Source organism: Cololabis saira, chromosome 12 (assembly GCF_033807715.1).
Source record: "Cololabis saira isolate AMF1-May2022 chromosome 12, fColSai1.1, whole genome shotgun sequence".
NCBI lineage: Eukaryota > Metazoa > Chordata > Actinopteri > Beloniformes > Belonidae > Cololabis > Cololabis saira.
In genome coordinates this window covers 37,113,406-37,136,235 of record NC_084598.1, presented here as the reverse complement: position 1 = coordinate 37,136,235, position 22,830 = coordinate 37,113,406, and the positions used below count along the sequence as shown (strand labels likewise).

Here is a 22,830-nt window from a genome sequence, read left to right as displayed (position 1 = left end):
ACAAGAGAAAAGATCCAAGTTTTACTGAAGAATTTTGAGTTTCTTTGAAGTGTTAACAATCATCTTAATATCCAGAAAACATTTACAATATTTACTGAAACAAACTCTGAGGAACATTTATTGACAGAGTCAAGTTCATTTGTGTTTCGTGTTTCATGAACAAACGCTGCTATTTCCACGGATCTCTTCACTCTCTCTCTTCATCAGTGACGCGGAGAGAAACTTTAAGAACCTGACGAAGCTCCATGGTTTACATGATCTTTGTCTGTTTGGTTTTATGTTTAGAATGGCTTATTTAGTGAATGGGAATGTCGTGGGATTCCTGGATGGCAAGGGGAGGGGGTTGGGAGTGGTGTACGTGCTTTGTGTTTTGTTGCTGCTGTTGTTTTTGTTTTGTGTGTTCTGTTTTTTTTTTTTTGGCTCTCTGCATTTGGATCCATTATTTGGGGGGTATGGGGTGGGGGTGGAGTGGGTTGGTGGGAGTGGGAGGGTGTGGGAAGGAAGGGGGAAGAAGCATCTGAGCAGGTGGTGTTTTGTTGTGTTTTGTTCTCTCTCCCTGGACTGTGGGGACGCTATATATATATATATATAAATGAAAAATAAATAAAAAGTTGATCACAAAAAAGAACCTGACGAAGCTGAAAACACAACAACAACAAAAGGAAAACTTGGAATGAAACGGAAATATGTAAATAAAAAGAAAACACCGGGGGAGTCACGTGACTCGGTGGGGGAGATGGCTGCTCTGCTGAGCAGCTCCGCCACGGCAGCGTAAGACATTTATCCATCAGTACATTAGTAGTAGGCTCCTCCGTACTAGAACTCATTCAGACTTTAGACAAAGTGCTTGAGGAACAATGTTGAAAGAAACTCAACTTCAAATTAAAGGCTACATTTTGATGTACTGTTTTTTATCAATAATATAATAACAATAAAGACTTTTTGACTTAACATGAACTAAATTAATATATCTTCATCTTCTTCATCATTACAGTCCAGTCAGAGTTTGTCAACACAAACTGGTTCTGCTTGAACCTCTGAGGACCATCAGGACACGTCTCATCCTCTCAGCACAAACACCGTCCTGTTCACTCTCACCATACCTATCTGGAGAGAAAAAGAAGAAAGAAGAAAGGAGATAAAGGAGTGTTTGCAGAGACTCCCTCCATCAGCTGTCAGTCAGTGATGCAGCACATCCAGGACTTCAGAGTGTTCAGAGCTGCAGTGGAGCAGTCTGTACATCCTGGAAGGCTGTCAGCTGGAATACACATTTATTTCTGGACACATGAACACAAACACAACACCGGTCCACAACCAACATCTGGATCATCTGATCCTGAAGCCTGTCATCATCCTCCTCTCACAGCTTTACTGGGGAAAGCAGCCGCTGAGAAGCTGCAGCTTCACTGGAAACACTGGATCTTTGATTTGATATCAGCTGGATTTAGTAGAAAACTGCTGGAAGCAGCAGGACCGACTCCAACCTCCACTGACCTGAAAGTCTGCAGCTGGTAGTCTGGACTCTCCACCAGGTCAGACAGCTGCTTCACATCTGCAGCCTGCAGGTTGTTGGATCTCAGGTCCAGATGTTTCAGATGGGAGGGGTTGGACTTCAGAGCTGAGACCAGAGAAGAACAGCTGATCTTTGACAGACCGCAGTACTCCAAGCTGAATAAAGAATAAAAGATGTGAGCTGAAGCCACCAGGATGCAGGTTCCAACAGTCCAACAGAACCAGTGAAAAAGAGCTTCATCAATATTCATGACATCATGCTGCTGCTCCAATAAAGACGTAGTGACTTCAGCTCTTCAGCTCTGCAGCTCCACCAGTGGATCCATCCAGACAAACTCATGTTGTGCAGACAAATGATTGAAGTTTCCACACAAACAAACATGTCAGGAGGAATTCTGGGACAAATGTCAACTCATCCATTTGTATGAAGGAAAATGAAGCATTTGTTTGAATGTCAGAGACACAAAAACATGATGAACTGATGTCTAATATTTCATGTAGTAAAAGTAGTTTCCAGTGTTCAACAAGCAGATGAACAACTTGTTACTGGAACATGTTGTGTTTGAATATCTCAGTTGGTACAAACGTTAGAATCTCAGTGTTGTCACAGAAGCAGGGCTGGATACGTTACCATGGAGATCTCTGGTGTGCAGCTAACCTGGTCTGGACCAGAATAACAAGCAGGACTTCTTCCTCCTGCTGCTCCATCTGATCAGTCAGCTGTCTCTCTGATCAATCATTCATTTCATCAACACTAGTTCATCATCTTATGTGTGTTTGTTTCCTCATTTTCATCATCAACAATTACAGATAAATTAAAATTCAGCATCATCATAATCATCATCTTACAGGCTCCACATAGATGAGAATTAGAAAGGTGATGGCAGCTTTATTTCACTTTTCTCACTTCAACACCCATGTATTTATATATTTTTTTTATATATATATTTATATTTCCTGTTTCTTATTTTATTTTTTGTTTTTTACATAGTCTTTACATGTGTGTACTTTTATGGACCTGCTGCCTAATCTCATAACATCATTATAACGACAATAAAGGCTTTCTATTCTATTTACACACTGAAAACCATAAAAATACATTATTTGTTGCACCTTATGTCTTGCTGTCACCTGGATGAAATGATCTTAACAGACGTTGTCAGACATGATAGTAAAAACCTAGAAAAAGATGTTTTCCATGTTCAGAGATTTATATTTGGTAAACTTGTATTTGCTGAAATGAAATTTAACGGTAGTCAAAGGAAGCCAACGTTGGTTTGACTGATTTCAGCCACAGTAAGAAGTTATTCAGTAAATGAGCTCTACAGCTCATATGTTGGACTACTACACATTCAGTCTGTCCACTATTGTCTGTCAGACCCTCTGAGTTCATTAACAGCGTCTGGAGGACATTTTTGAACGTATCAGCTGTTTAAGCTCCTCCTACGTTCCCATTAGAAGCTGTTGTTCACTCGGTGAAACATCAGCAACACTCGTCCTCCATTTCTGAATCAGGACATCTGGGACCGACCTCACGGTCTGCTTAAGGAAGACGTCAACGTGCACGTACCAGGATTAGTTCAACCTGGCTTGACATAGCTGCACCTTCTCATCCTGGATCGTCTTCCTGCAGCGGAATCATCCAGGATGAACTCAGGAGGATATGTCAAGCCTTTCTCACACATCCTGGACTTCTTCTTTCTACTTTCATGCAACAAACCTCCCAACTGTCCCAGAAAAACTACATCAAGATGATCAGTGATGAAACTAATCCAACCGTGGAAAACATTTGAAAAAGCAGCAGAGAAAAGCAGCTGGAGATGACTTTGGAGGTCTGGAATACAATATGTAATCTTGGGTCAATCTGGGAACTTTATATTCAGTTGGTTCCTTAAAAGACCTTAGGATCAAGATATAGTTGACATTTTTCTGAATAGAATACTACTTATAAAAATCACATTTCTAGTATTACCTATTTAAATGTTGGTTAATATCTATTTTTCTTATTTCCCAGTTAATTCTTGTTTGTTCAGATGTTTTATTCCAAGTTCAGACACATCTCTGGTTGTTCAGTTGTTCCTGTCTGACACATTCAGATGTTTAGTTTTCATGTAATAAATCAGAAGAGGAAGTTTAAGGAGAAACAAACTGTTGGAGGACTAAATCAGAGAAGAAACCAGAGCAGTCAGATGGTCAGTGTGGATCAGCAGGAGATCAGCCTGATGTCTGCAGGTTAGTGTCAACACAACTTTCACATCACATTCATCTGAACACACAACTAAAACATGTCTGACCTCAGAGTCTCCAGTCTGCAGTCTGGACTCTCCAGGAAACCACACAGATGTTTCACTCCTGAATCCTGCAGCTTGTTCCAGCTCAGGTCCAGATGTTTCAGATGTTTCAGATGGGAGGGGTTGGACTTCAGAGTTGAGACCAGAGAAGAACAGCTGATCTCTGACAACCTGCAGTTCTTCAACCTGAATAAAGAATAAAAGATGTGAGCTGAAGCCACCAGGATGCAGGTTCCAACAGTCCAACAGAACCAGTGAAAAAGAGCTTCATCAATATTCATGACATCATGCTGCTGCTCCAATAAAGACGTAGTGACTTCAGCTCTTCAGCTCTGCAGCTCCACCAGTGGATCCATCCATACAAACTCATGTTGTGCAGCCAAATGATTGAAGTTTCCACCCAAACAAACATGTCAGGAGGAATTCTGGGACAAACGTCAATTCATTCATTTGTTTGAAGGAAAATGAAGCATTTGTTTGAATGTCAGAGACACAAAAACATGATGAACTGATGTCTAATATTTCATGTAGTAAAACTAGTTTCAAGTGTTGAACAAGCAGATGAACAACTTGTTACTGGAACATGTTGTGTTTGAATATCTCAGTTGGTACAAACGTTAGAATCTCAGTGTTGTCACAGAAGCAGGGCTGGATACGTTACCATGGAGATCTCTGGTGTGCAGCTAACCTGGTCTGGACCAGAATAACAAGCAGGACTTCTTCCTCCTGCTGCTCCATCTGATCAGTCAGCTGTCTCTCTGATCAATCATTCATTTCATCAACACTTGTTCATCATCTTCTGTGTGTTTGTTTCCTCATTTTCATCATCAACATTTACAGATAAATTACAATTCAGCATCATCTTCATCATCATCATCATCATCATCATCATCATCATCTTACAGCCTCCTCATAGATGAGAATTATAAAGGTGATGGCAGCTTTAGTTGACTTTTCTTACTTCAACACCCATGTATTTATATTTATTTTTTTGTATATATATTTATATTTCCTGTTTCTTATTTTATTTTTTACATAGTCTTTACATGTGTGCACTTTTATGGACCTGCTGCCTAATCTCATATCATTATAACGACAATAAAGGCTTTCTATTCTATTCTATTTACACTCTGAAAACCATAAAAAGACATTATTTGTTGCACCTTATGTCTTGCTGTCACCTGGATGAAATGATCTTAACAGACGTATTCAGACATGATATTAAAAACCTAGAAAAAGATGTTTTCCATGTTCAGAGTTTTATATTTGGTAAACTTGTATTTGTTGAAATGAAATTTAACGGTAGTCAAAGGAAGCCAACGTTGGTTTGACTGATTTCAGCCACAGTAAGAAGTTATTCAGTAAATGAGCTCTACAGCTCATATGTTGGACTACTACACATTCAGTCTGTCCACTATTGTCTGTCAGACCCTCTGAGTTTATTAACAGCGTCTGGAGGACATTTTTGAAAGTATCAGCTGTTTAAGCTCCTCGTACGTTTCCATTAGAAGCTGTTGTTCACTCGGTGAAACATCAGCAACACTCGTCCTCCATTTCTGAATCAGGACATCTGGGACCGACCTCACGGTCTGCTTAAGGAAGACGTCAACGTGCACGAACCAGGATTAGTTCAACCTGGCTTGACATAGCTGCACCTTCTCATCCTGGATCGTCTTCCTGCAGCGGAATCATCCAGGATGAACTCAGGAGGATATGTCAAGCCTTTCTTACACATCCTGGACTTCTCCTTTCTACTTTCATGCAACAAACCTCCCAACTGTTTCAGTAAAACTACATTAAGATGATCAGCGATGAAACTAATCCAACCGTGGAAAACATTTGAAAAAGCAGCAGAGAAAAGCAGCTGGAGATGACTTTGGAGGTCTGGAATACAATATGTAATCCTGGATCAATCTGGGAACTTTATATTCAATTGGTTGATTAAAAGACCTTAAGATCAAGATATAGTTGACATTTTACTGAATAGAAGACTAATTACCTATTTAAATTTTGGAACAAATGTATTTATTTCTCAGTTAATTCTTGTTTGTTCAGATGTTTTATTACAAGTTCAGACACATCTCTGGTTGTTCAGTTGTTCCTGTCTGACACATTCAGATATTTAGTTTTCATGTAATAAATCAGAAGAGGAAGTTTAAGGAGAAACAAACTGTTGGACTAAAGCAGAGAAGAAGAAACCAGAGCAGTCAGATGGTCAGTGTGGATCAGCAGGAGATCAGCCTGATGTCTGCAGGTTAGTGTCAACACAACTTTCACATCACATTCATCTGAACACACGACTAAAACATGTCTGACCTCAGAGTCTCCAGTCTGCAGTCTGGACTCTCCAGGAAACCACACAGATGTTTCACTCCTGAATCCTGCAGCTTGTTGTAACTCAGGTTCAGATGTTTCAGATGTTTCAGATGGGAGGGGTTGGACTTCAGAGTTGAGACCAGAGAAGAACAGCTGATCTCTGACAGACTGCACCTCTTCAACCTGAATAAAGAATAACAGATGTGAGCTGAAGCCACCAGGATGCAGGTTCCAACAGTCCAACAGAACCAGTGAAAAAGAGCTTCATCAATATTCATGACATCATGCTGCTGCTCCAATAAAGACGTAGTGACTTCAGCTCTTCAGCTCTGCAGCTCCACCAGTGGATCCATCCATACAAACTCATGTTTTGCAGCCAAATGATTGAAGTTTCCACCCAAACAAACATGTCAGGAGGAATTCTGGGACAAATGTCAACTCATTCATTTATATGAAGGAAAATGAAGCATTTGTTTGAATGTCAGAGACACAAAAACATGATGAACTGATGTCTAATATTTCATGTAGTAAAACTAGTTTCAAGTGTTGAACAAGCAGATGAACAACTTGTTACTGGAACATGTTGTGTTTGAATATCTCAGTTGGTACAAACGTTAGAATCTCAGTGTTGTCACAGAAGCAGGGCTGGATACGTTACCATGGAGATCTCTGGTGTGCAGCTAACCTGGGGCCTGTACTACGAAGCAAGTTCAACATATCCAGGATATCTTTTCCTTATCCAGATTCACTAAGCGGGACAATTGCAATCACGCTAAGCGGTCACACGACGGCGGTTATCAACTCGGTATATCAACCCAGGTTTCTCCAATCTGGATATGAGCGCGTGCACATAAAAGGGGCAGTGTTTTCAGCGCATGACCAATCGCAAGCATGGAGAAGTCCGCTGTCAGAGCCGCTTATTTCAGTAGCGAAGAGCAAACAATAATTTTACGGAAATATGATGAGTATAGGCATATAATACAGGCAAAAAGCAACACAGTTGCAGCTGCAAAATGCAGGAAAGACAGCTGGCAAAAGATCGCTGACTGTATAAATGTGTAAATTCATAGGGATATAAACATATATTTGAATATTCTGGGAATCTTAATCTTAAACTGTAAACCATGATCAGCAATATTAAAATAATACAAGGCTTGCAATATTTCAGTTGATTTGTAATGAATCCAGAATGTATGACATTTTTTTTGTTTTTGTGTTTGCATTACAGAAAATCACAATATTCTAATTTTCTGAGACAGTCCTGTATATATTGGTTCTATAACTATTGTTGTTGACCGATAACTTGTGCTGATGCTGTACCAAAGAATTGGGTTTTTTTATTTATTTTATTTAATTTTTAATTTTTTCAGGAGGGGGGTATTTAGTATTTTAAAGTGACTTCTCAGAATGTTCGAGGGACGAAATTGAAAATCCCTTTTTTGCTATCCCCTTACAAATGCATCTTCTTTTTCATTTCTTCTTGATTTATTTATTTAATTGGTATTAGTTTTGGATTGACTGTACATCGGATTTTGGGTGATGATTTGTTTTATTTATTCATTGATTGATTTATTTTTTATTTTCTCCTCCACCTCTTTTTTGTTTTTTTCCTTTTTTTTTGGATCGTTCATACTGGTACTCATCAGGGAAAGCAAAGGGGTTTTGGTGGTCCCTGAATACGCGTTCTCTTCGGAGGGATCCTCTCACGATCCGCGCACCAAGCTCCACTAGATTCTCTTCGAAAGGGCATGTCATTTTCCAAGAGAGCTGATTGGTCAGTGGGCGGTGCTTTTACACCCGGCGATCTGTATCTCGAACATAACCTGCTCCGGAGCAGGTTAGCGGTTCAGCATAAGTTACCATGGCGATGTGCCCCGCTAAGAAGTGAACCACCGTCGTAGTCCTGAAAACCCAGGGTTAAACCTGAAGTTACCTCGCTAACCCCAAATCCCGCTTCGTAGTACAGGCCCCTGGTCTGGACCAGACTAACAAGCAGGACTTCTTCCTCCTGCTGCTCCATCTGATCAGTCAGCTGTCTCTCTGATCAATCAATCATCATCATCATCATCTTACAGGCTCCACATAGATGAGAATTATAAAGGTGATGGCAGCTTTAGTTTACTTTTCTTACTTCAACACCTGTGTATTTATATTTAGTTTTTTGTATATATATATTTATATTTCCTGTTTCTTATTTTATTTTTTGTTTTTTACATAGTCTTTACATGTGTGCACTTTTATGGACCTGCTGCCTAATCTCATTATATCATTATAACGACAATAAAGGCTTTCTATTCTATTTACACACTGAAAACCATAAAAAGACATTATTTGTTGCACCTTATGTCTTGCTGTCACCTGGATGAAATGATCTTAACAGGCTTATTCAGACATGATAGTAAAAACCTAGAAAAAGATGTTTTCCATGTTCAGAGTTTTATATTTGGTAAACTTGTATTTGTTGAAATTAAATTTAACGGTAGTCAAAGGAAGCCAACGTTGGTTTGACTGATTTCAGCCACAGTAAGAAGTTATTCAGTAAATGAGCTCTACAGCTCATATGTTGGACTACTACACATTCAGTCTGTCCACTATTGTCTGTCAAACCCTCTGAGTTTATTAACAGCGTCTGGAGGACATTTTTGAACGTATCAGCTGTTTAAGCTCCTCGTACGTTTCCATTAGAAGCTGTTGTTCACTCGGTGAAACATCAGCAACACTCGTCCTCTTTTCTGAATCAGGACATCTGGGACTGACCTCACGGTCTGCTTTAGGAAGACGTCAACGTGCACGTACCAGGATTAGTTCAACCTGGCTTGACAGAGCTGCACCTTCTCATCCTGGATCGTCTTCCTGCAGCGGAATCACCCAGGATGAACTCAGGAGGATATGTCAAGCCTTTCTCACACATCCTGGACTTCTTCTTTCTACTTTCATGCAACAATCCTCCCAACTGTCCCAGAAAAACTACATCAAGATGATCAGTGATGAAACTAATCCAACCGTGGAAAACATTTGAAAAAGCAGCAGAGAAAAGCAGCTGGAGATGACTTTGGAGGTCTGGAATACAATATGTAATCCTGGATCAATCTAAGAACTTTATATTCAGTTGTTTTATTAAAAGACCTTAAGATCAAGATATAATTGACATTTTTCTGAATAGAATACTACTTATAAAAAGCTAATTTCTAGTATTACCTATTTAAATGTTGGTTAATATGTATTTTTCTTATTTCCCAGTTAATTCTTGTTTGTTCAGATGTTTTATTCCAAGTTCAGACACATCTCTGATTGTTCAGTTGTTCCTGTCTGACACATTCAGATGTTTAGTTTTCATGTAATAAATCAGAAGAGGAAGTTTAAGGAGAAACAAACTGTTGGAGGACTAAAGCAGAGAAGAAGAAACCAGAGCAGTCAGATGGTCAGTGTGGATCAGCAGGAGATCAGCCTGATGTCTGCAGGTTAGTGTCAACACAACTTTCACATCACATTCATCTGAACACACAACTAAAACATGTCTGACCTCAGAGTCTCCAGTCTGCAGTCTGGACTCTCCAGGAAACCACACAGCTGCTTCACATCTGAATCCTGCAGGTGGTTCTTACTCAGGTCCAGTTGTGTCAGATCAGAGGGGTTGGACTCCAGAACTGAGACCAGAGAAGAACAGCTGATCTCTGACAAACTGCAGCGCTCCGACCTGATCAAAGAATAAAACACAGATAAAACTCTAGATGAGTGTTTGGTCCACATCAGATCAGAGGGCAGCAGGGTGGTGTGGTGGGAACACTGGAGCTTCACAGTCACAAGGTTCCTGGTTCAAATCCCAGCTCGGTTCTTCCCTCATGTTCACTCAGAAACAACTCCATCAGGGTTCTTGATGTTTCCACATTAAACGCAGGACTGAGATACTTCGTTTCTTTGATTAGATTATAATTTTCAATGTCGGCCAACACTGTACTATATTTACGTTCAGGAACGTGGTCACAAAGTATTCTAGAATAGTGGAGAGTACTCTGATTACTATCGCTGGGATCATGGAGACCCTGTATGGAGTTGGGAATGCAGGACTGGATTTAACTGGTTCTGTTGCTGCCATCAAATTCAACATTTAGCAATGTTTGGTATTTTTATCAGAATTATTATGATTAGCATATTTCTGTTAATGATGGATGAAACACAAATGATAGACGCATCACAATCAAACAGAAGCAAATTTACTGAGAATAAGAGGTTCTGTTAAACATACGGGACCTGCCTCATCCAACTGATAGTAATAAGAGTACTAAATACTATTTTTAAAATTATCTTTAAAATATTGAAAGTAAACAAAGTACTTTGTTGTTCAGAATGAAAAACTACACAGTACTGAGTGAGCTGATTATACGTCTTACTTTTAGCTCAGCGGAGTCATAGATGTGACTTATTTTACAGTCTTTGGAGCATCTTCATGAAGGAAACCAGTTGGGTCTTGTTAGTTGTGTGATGTGATATATGACATAACGATGCTGAACATCTTCTGCTTCATAATCTTGTGTTGAATGTCTGAGTGAGCAGCGGCAGGAAGAGCTGGTGGTGGTTTCACTGGATGAGAACTTTATCTACTTATTACAGATAACTGTTTTAATGGAATAAAGGGGGGAGAACGTCTACTGTAAGAGATACAGCGGTACCGACAAATCCCAACCTCACACCGACTACAGCGGGTCCATGAAGGAACCTTCTGGAGGGAGATGAAGAGTTTCCTCCCTCTCTCCCTGCCAGCTGATCACCCTCATCATCCTCACCTCTTCCTCTTCCTATTTAAACACGACTCCAGCTCTCACTTTCTGCCAGATTGGGTTTGTGGTCTCCCTGCAGATACCGGTGTCCAGCAGTTCTCCTGTGACCGCTATGCTAGACCGGATCTGTGTCCTTGGACCTGGTTTTAAGGCCCAGCCCTGATCGGTACCTCTATCTGAGATTATCTGCCTGTCTTCGGTTCTGACCCTGGCCTGCTGTTCCTGGATCTGTCTTCTGCATGGTCACCATCTCGCCTCTCCTGATCCCCTCTGATTCATATTTGGGTCAATAATTATTTAGATGAGGACTCTTTACGCCTGGTCAGCTGTCACTTCAGCCCTGTCCGCTCAAACCTTAAAACAGTTAGTTTATTTACCGTCAGCCAAAAACCCGTCTTCCTTCAGGGCATGTGTGGTCTCTGACTGTGTTCAGCATGGGAGGAGGTCTGTCTCTGCCAGACTTGTGGTTTCATAGATGATTTAAAAGATGAACATGTAACTCAGTTTTAAACTTTTAGAGTGAGAAAAGCATCATATGGCCCTTTAAAAGTGATCAACCCAGAAGTGACATCTCCCTGAGTGCGCAGGAACACACATGTATGATGGTGAGTGAAGTTCAGACGATAAACACCTAAATCAGTGAACCGACCTGAGAGTCTGCAGCTGGTAGTCTGGACTCTCCACCAGGTCAGACAGCTGCTTCACATCTGAATCCTGCAGCTTGTAGTTGAATCTCAGGTCCAGATGTTTCAGGTGGGAGGGCTTGGACTTCAGAGCTGAGACCAGAGAACAGCTGATCTCTGACAGACCGCAGCACTGCAAGCTGCATAAAGACACCAGAGAAGAAGAAACCAGAGCAGTCAGATGGTCAGTGTGGATCAGCAGGAGATCAGCCTGATGTCTGCAGGTTAGTGTCAACACAACTTTCACATCACATTCATCTGAACACACAAATAAAACATGTCTGACCTCAGAGTCTCCAGTCTGCAGTCTGGACTCTTCAGGAAACCACACAAATGTTTCACTCCTGAATCCTGCAGCTTGTTCCAGCTCAAGTCCAGATGTTTCAGATGTTTCAGATGGGAGGGGTTGTACTTCAGAGCTGAGACCAGAGAAGAACAGCTGATCTCTGACAAACTGCAACCCTCCAACCTGAATAATGAAGAAACAGACTTTTAATCACAGACTGCAGTTTAAACTTCACCTCCAACTTTTAGAGTTTCACTTCAAATACAACCAAACATCTCTTACAGGAGAAAAGAAAGAGAACATTTCTGGACATGTTTAATTAAATTAAGTATACTAAATTAACCTCTAAAGGTAACTGAAACAGTTGGAACAGGAAGAGTCTCTAGAAAGAGTCTTTCTAGAAGTTCCCAGATGTGTTCAGGAACAATCTCCTGCAGCCGACTGTTTGACAGAGAACCTGAAGACGTCTCCGACTGAACACACTCCTTAGTGTCATGTCTGTGTTTGTGGAGGATCTGTCTGGACGGACCTTTTAAAGTTTCTCCGATCTTTTAAATCTGTGAACTGACCTCAGAGTCTCCAGTCTGCAGTCTGGACTCTCCAGGAAACCACACAGATGTTTCACTCCTGAATCCTGCAGGTCGTTCAGACTCAGGTCTAGATGTTTCAGGTGGGAGGGCTTGGACTTCAGAGCTGAGACCAGAGAAGAACAGCTGATCTCTGACATCCTGCAGCGCTGCAAGCTGCACAAAGACACCAGAGAAGAAGAAACCAGAGCAGTCAGATGGTCAGTGTGGATCAGCAGGAGATCAGCCTGATGTCTGCAGGTTAGTGTCACATCACATTCATCTGAACACAAAACTAAAACATGTCTGACCTCAGAGTCTCCAGTCTGCAGTCTGGACTCTCCAGGAAACCACACAGATGTTTCACTCCTGAATCCTGCATGTCGTTCAGACTCAGGTCCAGATGTTTCAAGTGGGAGGGGTTGGACTTCAGAGCTGAGCCCAGAGAAGAACAGCTGATCCCTGACAAACTGCAGTCCTCCAACCTGAACAAAAAGTAAAACATGTTGAAGTCTCATCGGAGATGTGTTTATTCAAATATCAACTTTGTCATCAGGTCCATGTGGGTCACCGCTGTATCTGGACTTTATAAAACAGGTTTTACAGTTTTGTTACATCCATGATGTCGGTTCCTGGTTGTTCCTCTGACATGTTCAACTTTACTGAACATCCTGAGGTTCTCTGGTCGAAGTCTGACACTAGATTAAGATGAAAACACCAACATACACACCAATCTTTTTGATTAGTAATGTTAATATATATGTAAATATAGCTTCGCGGTAGATATGCTGCTATAGGCCTATGCTGCAGGGGGGCACCGACATGATCCGCTGGGCGGTGCCTCTCACCCTTCTTCTCCTCTCCTTTTCCCTGCCTCTCTTCTCCATTACCATTTTTATTTATTATAAATATCTCGTAGCTATCATTTTTGTCCATCGTTCCTGTAGGTTCTTGTGCCGGCCCCCCTTTTTTCTCTTTTGTGCATGTTTGCAGGCTGGAGCCTCGGGAGCTGCGTTCTGGCCTGTGTTCCCTTAGTTTGCAAACACCTAATAATTCTGTTAAAACTTACTTTTACTTTACTCTCTTACTTTTAGTTAAAGATAAGAATGATTGAATTCTGTATATTCATCTAATTCAACAAATTCTGAAGTCTGTGTGAAACTAAACATCAGGTGGTTCTGTATCGCTTGCACTTGAAAAGTCTTTGCTTGAACAACTAATGAACTGCTTAATTAAAGGACATTTCTGAGTTAAAAACCCACACGGGTGAATCTCAGACACACTTCTTGTCAGGATGATCACTTTGACACGCAGCGCCACCTGTAGCCGTCAACCCAACCTGTCCAGGTCTAAGGCAGGGATGGACAACTGCAGTCCTCGACTGCTGCAGTGCTGAATCTTTTCCTGTTTAATTCACAGGAATACGAGTGGCCGTCCTTTAGTGTCGTTAAGATGGTCAAACGGGGTGGGGGGGCACGGTGGCACGGTGGCACGGTGGCGCAGATGGTATTGCAGCCGTCTCACAGCAAGAAGGTCCTGGGTTCAATTCCCGCTGTGGGTGCTGAATGCGTGTTAAATTCCCCCATGACTTCGGCGCCCACACCCTGGGTGGGGTTGGCGAAAGGGCCTTTCTGTGTGGAGTTTGCATGTTCTCTGAAGTGACAGGATCTTTCCATGAGCTACATCCGGCCAGAGAAGCCCCACCCTGTCTGGTGAAAAGATGCGGCCTGCTCACTACTCAGGTTAAGAAGGAGACCTGAGCTCAGTGCAGGACCTCCCTGGTAGAGGGAGCATTGCCCAGGTAGGAGCACTGGGTGATATAATGGGGAAAGAAAATCAGGATAAAAAAAAACAAAAAAAAAACGGAGGACCGGAGCCTACAGAGCTGAGAAGCTCAGAGAAAAGGGCCGCTGACGTGCAAGTTTGTGAGCAAGATTCACAGACAGAGACCCATTTTGTCGGAGGCGGCTGAGCCAGAGCGAGCCAGGAGGGGGCCTGAGCACATTGTAATCAGGATCGGGACGGAATATTTCAGCGCACTCAATGTTTTGAAAGTTTATTTTAGCAATGTGTTTTTGTGAACCGTTGGTAGAAGACTTAACGGTGTGGAGAGCCAGACCGTTAGAAACGTAGAGCTACGTGGGAGGGAATGTTTTGATTTTATCTGAAAGGGATAAGTTGTGAATAGTTGTGAATGGAGTTGTGAATAGAAAAAAAATACAATTTTGTAGTTTCTGTAAAAGACGAAAAGGAATTCAATTAAACAAAAGAGGGAATAATTGCTGTCAATTTTGAGGGTTTATTTAAAAAACAAATTGATTTCATTTAAAAAATTTATATAAATTAATAAATACGCCCTTTACTTAAGTTTTGGCAAAATGTTACATTATCTCTGGGTCTCGTTTATTTTAATTGGGGTATTATTGTGTTACTACTGGTTGATGAAACTTAACTAGTTACACCTGTAACTAGACCGAACCCAAGCACTCACCATCCTCTAGGAAGTAACACAGAGTGGCTGTGTGGGTGATACATTTGTTTTACCAGGTTCTTCAGGTTTGGTCTTTTGGTGACCCGTTTCCTGTTTTATTTTGAAAGTACATCCTTGTGTGTTTATTTCTTTCTTTGATTTCAGTTGATCCCGTCCATCCTGAATGTTTGCACCTTTCTCTCCTCAGTCCTTGAGAGTATATGGTCTCTTCCTGGCGGTTGGTCCGTCTGTCTTAATTCCTGGGGCCTCATGTACGAAACGTGCGGTGCACAAAAAACGTGCATACGCAACTTTCTACGCTCACCGTCGGATGTTCTAAAAGTGATTTGAATGTAGAAAGTTGCGGTCTTTCACGCACAAATCATGTCTGGCCTATGCACTTTTCTGAAGTTTTGTCCATTGGCGACCCGCACTGGTGATGCAGTGAAGTGCAGAATATGAGAAAACGTAACGTCAAAAATAAGTTCACGACCACGTGAAGGACACAACAGTCCCCACATTACCAGATAAGCTATACACGACTGCAATAATCTCACAATCAACCACATGATCTGAATAAACAACTAAAGTCAGGGGCTCAACGATGGAACCCGCAAATCCCAACGGCAGCCTTGGCTCCGTTAGAGGAACCTGCTGATGCATCAGATCACACTGATCTGCTGGTCCAGGATGAAGACTGGATCATCTGCTGGTTTAGGTACAAAGGTAAAGAAGATCCTTCCGGATCTCTGCCCTGAACTGGACCAGGTGCTCCGGTTCAGACCAACATTATGCTTTCAGCGGGAGCTGCTGACAGATTGGATATCTCTGTCACCATGACGACCGTATGGGACGACTACTCGAGATAAAAGCCAGATCCTAAAACATCCCATAACTGTGTCTGGACAGAAAAACATTAAAATACACTTTGCAGCGAAAAACCGGTTCTGTAAAATTGTCTTTTAAAACTAAAACTAAGATGTCACGGTTGGTTGGTAGAACTGGTGTGACTCAGCAATGATGAATAAAGTTGTTATTGAATGTTTAGGCAACTTTCAGAGTCTGATATCGAGTCGGCTGCAGGTGCTGCAGGCGTCCAGAAAGTGTTTCTCCGGTGATGGACCGGGACCCAGACCGGTCTCTCCTCCTGCGGATGCAACACTCCGAGTTACAGCAACTTTGCTCTTTATTTCTCACGTTTGCACCTTGATAATCCCGTTGGCACAATTTGTCTTTATCGAGGGCCGAAGAACATAACCTCCTATCTGCAAAATTGTCTGACTGGTGTTTTTCACTTTAGATGACATCACAAGGTGGGCTGCACCTAATCAGCATGTCTGTACGTTATTTCCACCCATATAGGTATCCTTAAAACAAAATAGCAAACACAGTTTTTTGTGTTTTCCCAGAAAAGTGACATTTTCAGATAGGAAGTTATGTTCTTCGGCCCTCGTTATGTCTGCAGCAGAGGAATCAGATCGTGATGTTTTAAATACAAGTTTATATTGTTCACATTGTAACACATTGCTGCCATCCTTGTTCACACCTTTGTCACTTCCCGCTTGGACTATCGCAACTCTCTCCTCTTCGGCCTCCCTAACAAATCCCTCCATAAACTCCAACTGGTCCAGAATTCAGCTGACCGCATCATAACTCGGACCCCCTCCATCCATCACATCACTCCTGTCCTCCAACAGCTCCACTGGCTCCTGGTTCAGTTCTGCATCCAATTCAAGGTCATCCTGTTTACATTCAAGGCCATCCATAACCTCACCCCCCCATATCTATCTGATCTCCTCCATGTCCACACTGCCTCCCGAGCCCTAAGATCCTCCTCCTCCACATAACTATCTGTCCCCCCCGCCCGCCTCACCACCATGGGGAGCAGAGCATTCAGCCGCTCTGCTCCTCGTCTCTGGAACTCATTACCCTCCCAACTCAGAAACATTGATTCATTCCCTCTTTTCAAATCACAACTCAAAACTCAACTGTTCAAGACTGCCTACCTCATTTAATGTTCATGTCTTCTTTATTTCTTACCTCCGCTGTTTTTAAATGTTTTTTTTTTTAAATGTGTTCTGCTGGTTTTATTTTTTAACGTGTTGTGTACGGCGACTTTGAGTGCCAAGAAAGGTGCCTTTAAAAATAAAATGTATTATTATTTATGTAATGATGCACTAACGCTGCCCATAAACATTCACAAACCCTCACGATCATAATAAAATCACAACTCTTAACGGAACGCAACACAAAGCAAAGAACAGCAATCCCCATAATGCAATGCAGTTTAAATCGGAAGAAATGCCCCCAAATAAATTATTTTTTCCAGGCCTCAACTTTTGACAGGACTATCTCCAGCTCACAGCAGATTTGTTTTTAAATTTGTTTTACTTGTTTTTGCAAGTTTCTTGTTAAGATGAACGGTTTTTAATGGATAATTCTCTTAATTATCATATTCAAATAGATGTAGTTGAGGGAGGAGACAGGGCAGAGTGTTGTGATCCGACATATATGCTCAAATCCCCATTGATTGTGATGTTCAAAGAAGCGTGCATGGATTTGGGCGTACACAGTTTTGAGAATCTGAATTTCTTTTAGCGTACGCAAGAATTCCACGCACGGATTCATGTTGAAATCCACGCACTCTTTGTACATGAGGCCCCTGCTCTCTTTCAGTCCCGGCTGGTTGTCAGTCTGCACGCCTTCCAGTCATCTTCAGGATTCTCTGTTTTCTGTTAGAGGCCTTTTTCTGGGTTTTGATGTTTTGTTAAAATAAAGGACTTTCCTGCCATCTGTGAACTTTGGGTTTCCTGCATTTGGCTCCTGTAATATCAACTCATGACAAAACCTGCAGCTGTTTTAAAACAAGTTCAGACTCAGGAAACGGCAGATTACAAACACAAGAAAGTATAAAGTACTTTGTACTTTGGCCTGATGGGCTCGGCTAATGTCTAATAAACTTTTTAAGGTTATTCTTTCTTTTATACTAAACTGGTTTCTCTCTTTACATCTAAAAATATTATTATATAACAATCTTCAGACTTTTATAGACACAGAACCTTTCTAAAACAAATAAACATTTTTTCATATCAGATATTAAATACTTCATGAATATGTTTTGAATTAAAGTTGTTTTGTCACATCTTTGGAGGATGATAACTGGATAAATGTGGAAACATCTCCAGTGGACTGACCTCAGAGTCTCCAGTCTACAGTTTGGACTCTCCAGTCCACCAGACAGAATATTCACTCCTGAATCCTCCAGTTTCTTGGTCCGACTCAGGTCCAGTTCTGTCAGATGGGAGGGGTTGGACTTCAGAGCGGACGAAACAACTTCATAGTGAGTCTTTGAGAGATCACAATCAACAAATCTGTGATGAGAGAAAATATGATGTCAGTTCTAATAAAGTCTGAGTTAAAGCCAGACTGAACACATCTGATAACTTCTGCAGACTTTGTCTGGATCTGCAGATGAAGGAGGGAACCGGCTTCGTTAACGTCTGTCAGAGTCCTCTGAAAACATCTGATTTAGGACATAAACTAATTTATTCTTGGACATTTTTCACTCTGAACATCTTGAACGAAGTGTGGAGCTGAACTTTTATCAAGTATCCAGATAAAAGATCTTCAAGCTTTTAAGCTATATTTAGTATTTTTCTGACTAGTTTCTCTTGTATTTTGTGTTCAGGTCTCTTAAAGAAGACTTTGGTCTCACAGAGACTTGAGCATTGATCAGAGATTGATTAAGAAGTTCTCGTATGAAGCTGTAAACGTCTTCATGCTGCTCTCCTCTACAGCAACAACACAAACACCTGTCACCTTCTGTCTCAGACAAACTTTCATTCATAATCAATGAAGCTGCACTCGTGAAATTCAGCACTCAGAGATTTTCCATCTAGAGTCGCGGTCTGGTACGACCAGCAGTTTATGGAGGATCATGGGATTTCAAGCCTTCGTATCTGTGTCGAGGCCTCTTGGATAAGAGGTGAAAAGTCTTCAGGAACCAAAAACAAGTCCAACTGCTTTCCTCTTAAAGTCTGTGGAAAGTAACCCCCACCCCTACAGGAGTTACAGGACGGTGCAGGAGATCACAGAACCAGAGTTACTAGAATTAAGGTCTCTAACCAAGGACACATGTGTCCACAAAACCCCCCAGTGGTTCTGATGTTTCATCTTTCTCCGTTACATAGATTCATCTCTGAGCAGCAAAAACATAAACTAGATCAAGTGTTTGAAACAGGAACCTCTGGTCGAGGTGACTTGAGGTGACCCAGAAAAAAACAAAATCATCGGGTTCAAAGTTTTCATTTGAAGATCAAAACAAGATTTAAAGAACTAAACTGCTAATTTACACTGACTGATGGTGTTATTGATCTCATCTGGACTCACCGAGCCTTTCTGCAGTTCCTCACAGCTGGAATCAGTCTCAGTCGATCCACTGGTGTTGTTGCCTTGTACTTGTCCAGGTCCAACTCATCCAGAACCTCCTCTGACATCTGCAGCATGTAGGCCAGAGCTGAACACTGGATCTTAGAGAGTTTCTTCTCTGATCTGTTCTCTGACTTCAGGAACTCTTGGATCTGCTGATAAACTGAGAGGTCATTCATCTCCATCAGACACTGGAAGATGTTGATGATTCTGTCAGGAGACCTGCTCTTAGTGATCATCTTCTTCAGGTTGTTGATGACTGTCTGGATGGTTTCTGGAAGGTTCTCCGTCTGGTTCAGCAGACCTCCTAACAGTCTCTGGTTGGACTCCACAGAAAGACCATGAAGGAAGCGAACAAACAGGTCAAGGTGGCCATTTTTACTCTCCAGGGATTTACGCATGACTCTCTTCAGGAAGTCATCCAGAGTTGAATATATGTAGTTTCTTCCCAGGAAGTTCTTCAGCACATCTGTGTTTCTGGTGGAGTAACAGTGGAGCATGTAGACTGCAGCCAGGAACTCCTGGATGCTCAGATGAACAAAGCAGTAGACAGGTTTCTGGAAGATCTCACACTCTCTCCTGAAGATCTGGGTACAAACTCCTGAGAACACCGAGGCCTCTGTGACATCAAGACCACACTGCTCCAGGTCTTCTTGGTAGAACATGATGTTTCCTTTCTTCAGATGTTCAAACGCCAGCCTCCCCAGCTTCAGGAGAAGGTCCCTGTCAGCCCCCGTCAGCTCCTGTGGACTCGTCTCATGTCCCTCCTGGTACTTGTTCTTCTTCCTCTTCGTCTGGACCAGCAGGAAGTGTGAGAACATGTCAGTCAGGGTCTTGGGCAGCTCTCCTCTCTGCTCTGTGGTCAACATGTGGTCCAGAACTGAAGCAGTGATCCAACAGAAGACCGGGAGTTTACACATGATGTGGAGGGTTCTGGATGTCTTCATGTGGGAGACGATGCTGCTGGACCGCTCTTCTTCACTGAACCTCCTCCTGAAGTACTGCTCCTTCTGGCCGTCAGTGAAGCCTCGTACTTCTGTTAACCTGTCAATGTGTTTCTGAGGGATCTGATTGGCTGCTGCAGGTCTGGAAGTTATCCAGATGAGAGCTGAGGGAAGCAGGTTCCCCTGGATGAGGTTCGTCAGCAGCACGTTGACCGATGAGCTCTGTGTGACATCAGACACGACCGGACCGTTGTTGAAGTCCAGTGAACTTCTGCTTTCATCCAGGCCGTCAAAGATGAACAACGGTTTCCCGGCAGCCAGCTGCTCTGCTGTGAGCTTCTGTAATGATGGATGGAAAACCTGGATCAGCCTGAGAAGACTGAACTGCTCATCTCTGATCAGGTTCAGCTCCCTGAACGAGAGCAGAATCACCATGGTGACATCTTGGTTCTCCGAGCCCTCGGCCCAGTCCAGAGAGAACTTCTGAACCGAGAAGGTTTTCCCAACGCCAGCGACGCCGTTCGTCAGAACCACTCTGATGGCTCCATGTTGGTCAGGTAAGGCTTTAAAGATGTCCTGGCACCTGATTGGAGCGTCATGGAGGCTCTTCATCCGGGGCGCTGTCTCCAGCTGCCTCACCTCATGTTGGGTATCAACCTCTTCACTCAGTCCCTCTGTGATGAAGAGCTCAGTGTAGATCCTGTTGAGGGGGGTTCTACTTCCTGTTTCATCAATTCCTTCAGTCACATGTTCACATCTGCTCCTCAGACTGATCTTATGTTCATCTAGGACCTCCTGCAGACCGGCATCTGCTGAAAAAAAGAATGAAGAGGAGGTCAGAGAGATAGAAACTCCTACTGAGTCAGTGATGGGGGGGCTTTAGGAACCGGTTTGACCGCTCAGTCCACCCATGCTGGTGAAGGGTCAAGACCACATAAGCTTTATTGCCCTGCAGACTGCAGGTACCGTTCAAGAATGTGGAAAATGAAAACCTCCCGCCCTCTTCTCCCCTCTATGGGGTTGCTGGTGGCCTGGGTTCCGGGTTCTTCCTCGTCGGCCTCTGGTCTCGCGGGTGGCGGGGTTGCCCCCACCCCCCACCCCCCCCCACCCCCACTATAGATACACTTCAGGTGGAGCTTTGATAGGATTTTTACGCATACCCTACACATATACATACATACACACCTAACCACACATACATATACACGCGTACACACACACATACAGCCACTTAGTCATATACATATACACACACACACATACACACACATAGCCACACACACACATACACAGCCACACAAACATATACACACACACACACACAAATACATACACACATACACACACACACATAGCCACACAGACATGTACATACACACGCACGTATACGTATACATATACATACACACACACACACACACACACACACACACACACACACACACACACACACACACACACAGTCATATACATACACGCACACCATCATCGGCGGTCACTCGTAGTCGAGTATGACTGTCCTCCTTCCTGGTCCTTGTGGGTCTTCAGGTGGGCGTAGAGGCCGATCCTGGACCCGATTACTCTGGTGCAGTGTGGACAGGGGAATGTGGTGGTGGTGGGTCTGGGTTGGGCCTGTTTGGTGGAGGCTCTCTCCTTTCTGCGTCTGCGCTTGTCTTGTGCAGCATGGTGGAGGTCGTCGTTGTATTGTGCAGCACCCTCACGGACATGGTTTCTCCAGGTCGTCCTGTCTGTTGCCTTGTCTTCCCAAGATTTAAGGTTTATGTGACACTTCTTGAGGTTTGCCTTTATGTTGTCCTTGAACCTCTTCTTTTGACCTCCCGGGGCCCGTTTCCCTTCAGCAAGCTGGGAATAAAGGACTTGTTTTGGGAGGCGAGAGTCAGGCATTCGGACTACATGGCCAGTCCATCTAAGCTGGTTTTGGGCAATGGTGGCAGTGATGGTGGGAAGGCCAGCCTCCTCCAGGACGCTGGTATTGGTGCGTCGGTCCTCCCAGTTGATCCTGAGGATTTTCCGGAGGCATCGCTGATGGTAGGTTTCGAGTGCCTTTAAGTGCCTGCTGTAGGTGGTCCAGGCTTCTGACCCATACAGAAGGGTGGGGAGCACCACAGCTTTGTAGACCAGGATTTTGGTCTTTCCTTGGAGGTCGCGATTCTCGAAGACGCGCTTCCTTAGCCTTGAAAAGGCCCCACTGGCACAGCCGAGGCGATGGTTAATTTCGTCATCAATGATGGCTTTAGATGACAGGAGGCTGCCGAGATATGGGAAGTGATCCACATTTTCCAGTCGGATGTTGTCAATTGAGATGTTTGGGGGGAGGACAGGTGCACTGCTGCTTGGTGGTGGTTGGTGGAGGATTTGTGTCTTTTTTATATTGATGGCTAGGCCAAGCTGTTTGTATGCCTTTGCGAAGGCAGAGAGAATACACTGTAGGTCCTCTTCTGAGAGGGCTACAAGGGCATTATCGTCCGCATACTGCAGCTCCATGATGGATATGGTGGTGGTCTGACCTTTAGCCCTGAATCTATTGATATTAAG

The 22,830-nt window shown here is 42.9% G+C and overlaps 1 protein-coding gene across 1 annotated transcript in view; it reads right to left on the bottom strand.

Annotated features, from left to right (window-relative positions):
• Positions 1-970: 970 nt before the first annotated feature.
• Positions 971-22,830, bottom strand: part of LOC133457452 (protein NLRC3-like) — a 141,342-nt gene continuing 119,482 nt past the window's right edge. The window contains exons 7-8 of the mRNA XM_061736762.1: positions 1,495-1,668; positions 971-1,107 (exon numbers count right to left, since the gene is read on the bottom strand). Coding sequence (XP_061592746.1) covers positions 1,104-1,107; positions 1,495-1,668 — 178 coding nt within the window. The 3' untranslated portion in view covers positions 971-1,103. The remainder of the gene's footprint in view (positions 1,108-1,494; positions 1,669-22,830) is intronic.